Genomic DNA, 10,013 nt, shown 5'->3' on the forward strand with positions numbered 1-10,013 from the left:
GGAAACATTTCATATATAATAATAATATAATAATTTTTGGACACTCTTAATATATAGTTGCACACAGTTACATTATTTTGACTAAACTATCCTCACATTTTAGCAACCTCAATTTGTATGTATCTGCGTCATCTCATTTATCATTCTATTTTATTTTCTTAACCTATTTTTAACCTTATTTTTTCTTTACAGTCTTTCACTTTCTCAATGTTATAGCTGATCAAGCTGAAACCGTTTGGCTGACTTTGATTATCTATTTGTCTCCATTGTCAAATTCAAGGTTTAGTACTTTAGTGACTACAAAACAAGATCAGTGAACAAAATGATATGAAAAACTTTCATGTGACAACCAAATAACCTAGTCAAAACTCAAAAGTAACGCCGATATAACATGATATTACAAAAAAATATATAAAAAAAAAACAAAAACTAGGTGAGCAGACTAAAATCTATAAGGTTTATGTGAAAGGCGAGTTTTGCAAAATTTGAAGGGAAAAATGAAAGAGTTCGGGTTGTGCTGTTGTTTTCAATATCCTCAACTGGGATGCTGAAAATCAGAATTTCTTGGAACAGCAAAGTATATTCACAACCCCTCATAACATATAAAATTTCATTTCACAACATTATTAGCAAAGCATATGGAAACATAACACTGTTATTTACACTTCTCATTGTATTAAAGGGTCAGGGGCAGGCAAGTATACAAAATCCTTTATTTTGGTCAAGTTCCTTTGTGTTCATCCAATATATATACCTTTTACTTTATATATTAGATTTAAGTTTGTGTATAAATACTCTGATATCCCCTGCCCTGCATCTTTAATTTTGTTCCATAGCAGCAAGCAGCCGATCGTTTAAACCTGTTCATGGAAGAGAAGTAACAACAAACCAAGTCAGTGATCCCTGTAACTGCAATATAGATTGCTGCCTCTAGTAAATAGGTACTGAAAAGAAAGTATAAACTTCTAGCACCCAAGACGAAACACAAATGGCTATGCCTTTCTTTTCTTTTCTTTTTCTTTTTAATAATTTATACGTAAAATTGGTAGACAGCAAGGTAAAAAAAGATTTGTCCACAACGGCCCTAATGAAAACTTAAAACAAACAAAACTATCAGGTTTTGCAACACCTAGCTGTAAATCAAAATAAACCATTGTAAAATAAACTATCATCTCTGCCTGGACCCACAAAAAACACTTCCAATCTTAGGTATATGATATTTGGAACAAGGAAACGTCAAGGGAGAATTTATAGCATTATTGTCTAGTGGGTACCACCATACTCTTGGTAACAAGAGGGTTCAGTATAGCTGTGCAAGCATGGGGGTGAGTATAAATTGACCAAATAAAACTCTCGAGGGAGAATTTTGATGAGGACATAAAACTCTGAAGTACATCGCAGCTTTCTGAAATCCATTAAAAAACCGCATGACAACATTGTTCTTACAGTTGAATTTTCCAGTATTGATAATTCGGCAATGTGGATTTTCCATTTTTAACAAATATTTATTTTTAAGTTTTTAATAAGATCTACATCTACATTATACTTTTAAACCCATGCTTTTTGGGAGAGATTATACAACATCGTTATGACCTTATGTAACACAAGACCCAAGGAGACTGACTATATCACAAACAGATTTTGTTATTGTGGCTACAGTAGGACCTCCCACATTTTTGTACCTGTAACAGGTTGCCAATAATGTTTGAAGTGCTAGCATGCGATTGGTTTATTAGGTATACAAGCACTCAAGAGTCAAGAGCACCTTACCTTAAGAAAAAATCACACTCTGCCGCTGCATATTTCATGAAATTTGTTTTCCTACACTGGCACATAATTCATTCCATCACGCAATCCTGCAACAAAATGATCTCATTAAAATACTCCCCACTTCATTAAAATAGTATTTCAGCTTGTTTCAAAGATTTTAGTGATCAGTAGTTCACAATTTGACTAGAAAATATTACTTCTGCTGTAACAAATATAGCATAAGCAATTCATTAACAATATTAACTAATGTTGTTGTGTATATTTCACGGTTATGAAGTGCCTGGATATTAAAAGAAAGGGAAAAATTTAAAAGGAACCAACTTTGGAATGGAAGGCAGACTAAATCCATCAAACCACTAAGAAACAAAAATCCTCAAGCATGGAAAACAATCAGATTGCAGCTTGACCTATAGTGCACCCATTAATCAACCCACAAAACTAGAGAAGCAGAATCATTAGTACATTAACTCCAAAGAACTATCATCCTGAAATTAGGCAATAGTAAAAGACCATGTATACATTAGATTCGTCAATCCTTCGTTTTCCCAAAAAGGCATCTCTGCACACTGTACGCATCAATTTTTGTCAATCACCATCATGTAGCAACATGCAGTTAGCTTTATAGTTAATTAAGTAGGCGTGTAGTCAGATCCAAAATGAGCAAGGTCCGAAGGTGTAGGGGAACACTCACATCAAGTTCACAACTGTATAATGAAATATATGGCATCAAAAATCCAACAAGCTTCTCAATAACTAGCAAAAAAGAAACAAGATTCTCAAAATAGCCGGGAATTAAACCATCTGGTTCTCACAGGAAAACAGGCTCCAATCACTTCTTTCTGATTTCTGGAAGTCCTAAATGTTGTGATGCTTGGATGGCTCGACATCAGTACTAGCATGTAACTAGACTTAACGGGAAAAGGCGGGTAGGAAGACATAAACAAGTCATTTCTACATATAGGATTTTTTTCCTAATTAATTAGGATGTAAAGTATAACCCATGAGCATTAGATTTGTCACTCCTTCATTTTCCCAGAAAGGCATCTCTGCACACTGTACTCGTCAATTTTTGTCAATCACCATCATGTAGCAACATGCAGATAGCTTTATAGTTAATTAAGTAGGCGTGTAGTCAGACCCAAAATGAGCAAGGTCCGAAGGGTAGGGGAACACTCGCATCAAGTTTGCAACTGTAAAATGAAAAATATGGCACCAAGAATCCAACAAGCTTCTCAAAACAGCCGGGAATATGAACCATCTGGTTCTCACAGGAAAAGAGGCTCCAAGCACTTCTTTCTGATTTCTGGAAGTCCTAAATGTTGTGATGCTTCTTGGATGGCTCGACACCAATACTAGCATGTAACTAGATTTAACGGGAAAAGGCAGGTAGGAAGACATAAACAAGTCATATCTACATATAGGATTTTTTTTTCTTTTCCTAATTACTTAGGATGTAAAGTATAACCCATGAGCATGAAATGTCGAAGAAACTTTAGGACTCTACCCATTCGTTCTACTAAACATTTCAACTAAAATTGTGTATATCAAAATAACCTAGAACCGAGTACGGAATCTTATAGAAGTAATAAATGATCGGTTCGCACTGCTGACGCTGAAAGGAATATAGCAGATCTTTCCTTCGATACAACCACAAGAATAAAAGAGTATCAGTGCACTCGTCCTTGCTTAGGTATTTGCTACATCTTATCCAGGGATATGATCAGCAGTTCAATTTAGTCTGCACCGTATCGTATTCATGCCTTTATTGAGCTTCATTAACGCATAAAGAGGTAGAGAAGGAAATTAGAATCTTCAATGAAAATGTGTTACAGCTACCTAATATGAGCGAAAGTAGTAAAGAGGATAAGTGTGAATATGTCTCTCGATAGAGAACTGGAAAATATAAATAATTGTCACCTCATCTTCCTACTAGGTTGGAATATAATGCTTCATTGAGTAGCTAGGTAAAATAAGTAATCTCCAACACTAGTAAGAAATGCAAAAGCAGCAGGAGCAGGATTTACAAGCCCGTAGTATATATGCTAAAAAGTTCAATCATCAAATATCATCAAGATAAATATTCAAACAATACTGTTTTATTCGTTACTTCATATATCGTCAAGAACTATAATCCAATTCCAACATTCTTAATCAACTAAACTGTACATGGCATACATGGCATATAACACAGAAGCATCAGGAACAATAAGAGAAAAAAATCAAGTCAATACCTGAAACAGATTCTGGAAGCAAACTGATTATTCACCTTAGCCGCAAACTGTTAAGGAAGTCTGAGAGCCTGAACCATATGTATATCATTTAGATATCAAACAGTTAAAAGAAAATATTATCATTAAAAAGAAAAAGAAACAACAGAACAATCTATGGTCAACCTAATATCTTTAGCGATCACTGTTACTCCATCCTCAGCCCCGAGATGACGTAGATCAACTTCCTCCAGACGACCATCACGGTATGCATGCTGTAAAAAGCAATATTAATGAGCATACCAGGGTGTGACTACAATCTTGAAATAGAGGAACAGATTCTTAAAAAAAACATGTATATCTTCTAGAGAGACCAAAAATGAAGAGTAACCCACAAGATTCCAAGAAATGGCATAGCTTATGCACATCTATGAGACCTTGGAAAAAATCTCTACAGTTATGCGACTATCGAAATACTTCAAATACCATAACTTCTACCAGTCTGAAGAATTTATAAATTTTTAATATGATTTCGCGTTCAAAGAACAAGCAAACAACCCTATCCTGTTTTAAAAAACCATGAGGCTGTCCGAGATGCCGAGCGGCCGAGGTCAGAAAGGCCAAGCAAAGCAAAAAAGCAAAATTGACGGCTTCGAGCAAGTAAGGCGATATGACCCTTACATATAATTTTCAAATAAACATCCATAAATTACAATAATAATATTAAGTACTACAAATTTATAGATAACTCATGAAAAGAAAACCATAACATAAGGGTAGTTACCAAATCTCTATTATAACTAGGACACAAGGTCCGACTAAACTCATCCAGGTCATCCATCTGAACATCATACCTTATCCTGTAGATAATTATATGAAATAATGGCCTACATACATATTTCATTAAGCTGACTATAATTAAATATACATTATACACGCATTTTATATACATTTGTATATGCATATGTATATCAGTTCCACACAAACCAAACACACATGCATATATCAGATTATAATGAGTTGTGTATATGCATATGCATATGTATATCAGTTTTAAACAAACCAAACACACACACACACACGTCTCAGATTATTATGAGTTGTGTGTTGCGATTAGTTACAGTTTTAAAAAATTAAGATTTTTTCTTCATTTTAATTCAATTTAGACTGGATTTTAACCAAGTTTTGACCGGGGTTTACATCAATCAACAAGTCAATCGCATAATGGCCCAAGTCGGCCAACTTTCCAACAATCAGCAAGTTGAGCTCTCTAGTCAACCCTCTAACAACACCTAGTCAACTAATTGCAAGTAGTCGAGCGCCATGACAAATGTAATTTATGCCTTCACAAAATCCATTGCCTCAACCACTAATAGATGTGCTTCTCCAAATCTAGAATATGATTTTACAAAGTTCTGCACATGTGACAAAATACAAATGGTGGATTTTAATTTTCTTTGCAAAACAAATTTTGAAACTGTCACATACGGGCATAGTAGGAGCAGCAAAAACCAATTTAAATGCCTTTTACTGTTTCTACTGCAGTATGAACTTTTGATTGCTGGACATGATCAAATTGCACTCATTTTAATATAGGCTTATGAAATAATAATATGATTTTTCACTAAGTACCATATCTTACAAAGGGTAAGGCTTAGAGACAGTCATAGGAAAAAGTAGTACAGTAAAACACATTTGCATGCTACAAAATTTACAAGAAAATGCAACTATTTTGGTCAACTTGAGTACTTGACTATACGGATTTTGATAATATTTTGCAATAAAAAAAATACACAGGTTGGTGGTACAGAAATTTAAGTTCAATGAAAAAGAAGTGCGGGTAAGACCATAATTTAGAAATAAATGATCTTTTGACCCTATAATTATAACTCAGGCTACTTGCCTTGTAGAAACAACTTGTTCCAAATGGACAGGAACCCTCTCCGAAATCAAAGTGCTTGCAGTCTATAGACCTGGAGAAGCAAAAAATCACAAATTTAGTCAAAAGTGGAACACATAATGCATACAAAATTTAAAAACCATGAATAGCTGCAGAAGCCATATATCCTGATAAAAGCAAGATTTGCAACAAAATTTTACAGAATAATTTTAACATCCAGTCAGCCATATTCTGCCAAAGGGGCATTCTCTTAGTGAGGCACCAAATTCTTGTATAATGGAAATGGATGTAGATTCCTTATTTATGTTTTCTCTTGATAGGGAGTTTTAATAGCATATTTTATTGTAACTCCTTCAGAAAGATGCAGTGGGCTTCTGATAACACCCATATATTTTTTTTAAGTCAGTTCGTCAATTTGTTTTTAAATCTATAGTAGCCTTTAATAATATACTATAGCAGTTCTAATCAAGGATGACAAAAGGAATTATAGCTGGGCATATTATAACATTACGTTACAACAGCTTTATGAATATAAGTTCTGCTTGTGATTCAGAGGAAAAAATTATTAATAAAGGAGAAAATACACAAACCACACAAGTATAATATACAAGGTGGAGAGCAAGAACCCCCCCATCCGAAAATTTAAAATTTAAATGATATGAGACAGCACTAAAAACTCTGGAAATTAGAAAAAGCACCTCCAATTAAAGCACCTGATAAAAGGTGTACATAACACCTTTACAAGAGCTAGCAAGTAAAGAAAGTCCCAATCTCAAAGTAGGTTGGGTTCTACAGATTAACTAATAATATACAAAGAATTATACATGTCCTTTAAGTATAATTCATTACTAACTTGTAAGACCAGTACTGTTGGTATATTTGCAGAGTACCACTTAGTCATGTTATTTTACATTAATTGAGATCAAGTTAGTTAAGGATTGAGCTTTCTTTCAGTTCTTTTAGGAGTCTGTGAACACAGAAGTACTGCAGTAATAAAGTGGTATACTACTCATATGACAAGAACCAAAGTTTATACATATAGAAAAGAAATCCAAAAAAAAACCTTGGGCTTCTTCTATCACTGTTTCTGTTAGGATAAGGAATATATGGTAACTTATATTCTCTTTTACTAGTATCTTTTATAATAGCAGTTAATTACTGCTTTGTATAGAGAAGAAGTCGCAACCTCAGTTATATTGAATATATTCATTTTTTTTTAAAAGAGAATATCTTTCCAGCAACTTTTCCTAGATCTATCCGACTACTAGATCTCTTAATAATTGTCTATCCTTGTATCTCTAGTTTTCAGTTTCTCTACCTTTTTTTGTCTCTATATTCTGCCGATTCTCTACACCTCACAGCATCTTCCACGAGTTTCTCCCCAACTGCTCAACAAAGATTCTGACAATTTAGCACCAGGGTGATCATGTCAGATACACCTCCGGTCGAATATCTAATAGGGGCAGAAACCTCGACAAATGGTGAAACCCGTGTAGAAGACCGATTACACAGTGAGCATTATTTCAGGAACGATTTGATGTTTTCTATGTGAAATATGGTCGTGGCCTATGTTCCCCGACCCTATATTTTCCTCAAGTACCCGTGTTAGACACTCGACACTCGGACAAGGGTATGGCCACTCGGACACCTATTTTAGACCAAAAATATGTAAAATTTTCAAAATATTGCCGATTCCGATGCTAGGAAAAGTATCCATGTTGAACACTTTTAGCCGAGTCCAGGTAACATAGGTCGTGGCTAATCAAGATGCTGCTATGAAATGCATAACTACTGTGAAATAAACCAAGTACGAGAAAATTGAAAACTGGCTCTTTCAAATACAAGAAAATTTCATGAATGGCACTACACAGCCAACCCCTTAATCAATATTCAGGATCTTTATTTTGAGCAATTACCAACATATTGTAATAAACAAACATCTTAGAATTATTATTATTAGATATATGTAAATAATAAAAGCCAACTCCAGAATTATAGTTTCAGCAATCAACTAAAGAAATAAGCAAAAATTTCTTGAGTAACCATACCTGAGCCTTGATTTGTAACTGTCTACAATTTCCTGCTTTTCCTCTTTGGTGGAATACCATATGACGCTGGGAATGACAAAGTATGACAGTTTTCGACATATAGGGCAGGTTCTTAATGCAGAATTCACATCCATTCCAGAGACTGGAGAACTGCTACGCCAGTTTCTAATACATGATACACAAAAAGGATGATCACATTCTGATAGTAAACCGAACTTACGTTCAGCTGCAGTAGGCTTCGAAAGAACACGTTCCAGGCACACACAGCATTCTATTTCTTGACTACGCTTCAATGCCTCCAGCTGAACTTTCCTTTTTTGGCACATTTTTGTATGCTCCTCTCTCTCCTCCAATCTAGAAGGATGCAAGCAATGTTTTCCACAGCTAGGACATAAATCCCCATGAATGTGGGGACATTTCTCTCCCCGTGGACAGTTACCAGCAGCAGCAAATGAGCACATGACAAGTTCAGACCGATTAGCAGTCCCAGACTCCCGGGTATAAATATCATCTAATGATTGAGGAAGTGCAGATATTTCATTCCATGCTGGGTTAGAGACAGGAAAAAAGGATCTGCTTGAAGCTAAAAGTTCCCTATTAGTATCTGCTACCGGAGTTCCACCACTAGAAGCATTTCTTGAAGAATTTGTTGCAGAAAAAGAACCAGAATACTGAAGAGTTACTGCTGATGAAGATGTAGCACAAGGCTGTGACCGAGAAACCTTGACATGCTCATATCTACAACGGCTTCCATAAGAACAAACTCCTTTTTGATAGAAAGTGCACACCTGTCAACAAAGTATAACGACAAAATGTGTAAGAAATTTCTTTTGAAAAATGAAAAAAAACTATGAAGGGTTCCAATTATCAACACCGTAGAGAATATACATTATTCGCAGGGTCCTTCCAATCATGTGAAAACTCACAATTTTCCCCTTTGAGACACGCTCCATGCGAATAGAACTTGCAAAGAACCCTGGTGCAGCCAAAATTTACTTAATATCAATAATAATTCGTATCCAAATAACCCAACCAAATCACAAAACACATGTAAAATTACAATTAATACCTTAACGAAAGACCCTATGTTTTACTTTTACACATTTCTTACGAATTCAAATCTTAGTTACAACTTCTACTATAGCTTGCCTACACACTCCAACACAGCACAGACAACTAATTCATCACAATCTTGAAAATCAAGAAACACTATCATTCCACATTGACATACAAACTTAAAAACCTCGATAACCATTTCTTTTTCGAACCATTGATGCCATATTCCCTTCCCTTCCCTCTTCGTGTCCCGATGAACAAATTACACATACAAATTAAAAAACCATTTTCACCACCAAAAAAAAAAGCATCTTGCATAACAATTATCCCCAAACATCCAAAACCCATAATTTTATTGGTACAAAAACAAGAACAGTAACAAAACTTAAACAAAAATCACAAGAAAAGAACAATTAAAAGCCTATTTCATACACACAAAAAAGAGAAGAATCACAATAAAAGGAACTAACTTTAATCAACAACATGGGCAATCAAGAAACAAAAAGATACATACATATACATACAAGATTAAAAGAAAAGAGCTGAATGATTAAAGGGGTTACCTCTTTGACATGATTCTTGGTTTTCACCTAAAATGGAGGCCTGTAAAAAAATGAGTTGGGGGATTAATTAAAAGGAAATGTAGAAGAGAGAAGCAAACGGCGGTTCAAATGTCGTTATGTGTACGCCTGATGTCACTCCTTTTACCTTTTTTCTTGAAATCCCACAAGTTTCTATTTTCACTTGTATAATAATAATGAATTTTATTACTATTATAAAAATTAAACACAAATAATTGAATTAAGTGCTTTTGAAAAAACAAAGATATAAAATTGCTTTAATATTTTCATGCAAGTTAGATGAAAAAATTAATTAGAGAATTTATCAAAACATATCCATGTTTTCAAAATTATTTTCAAAAATACAATGAAATTTGCATATAAAATTGCAGCGGATATTGCACGAAGTTGTTTTTGAGATTACAAATGTTGTATTTCATATTTGCATATAAAAAATGCACAATATTTTTTT

General features: G+C 34.3%; 1 protein-coding gene across 1 annotated transcript; it reads right to left on the bottom strand.

The window, feature by feature from the left end:
• Positions 1-580: 580 nt before the first annotated feature.
• LOC141671882 (putative RING-type E3 ubiquitin transferase C3H69) lies at positions 581-9,697 on the bottom strand. The gene is made up of 8 exons (XM_074478306.1): positions 9,545-9,697; positions 8,814-8,901; positions 7,926-8,713; positions 5,881-5,950; positions 4,164-4,252; positions 4,002-4,069; positions 1,771-1,856; positions 581-860 (listed from the first exon to the last, which is right to left on the bottom strand). Exons 1-6 carry the CDS (start codon positions 9,553-9,555, stop codon positions 4,033-4,035), a joined length of 1,083 nt encoding a protein of 360 aa, XP_074334407.1. The 5' UTR covers positions 9,556-9,697; the 3' UTR covers positions 581-860; positions 1,771-1,856; positions 4,002-4,032.
• Positions 9,698-10,013: the final 316 nt, after the last annotated feature.

This window comes from Apium graveolens, chromosome 7 (genome assembly GCF_009905375.1).
Source record: "Apium graveolens cultivar Ventura chromosome 7, ASM990537v1, whole genome shotgun sequence".
NCBI lineage: Eukaryota > Viridiplantae > Streptophyta > Magnoliopsida > Apiales > Apiaceae > Apium > Apium graveolens.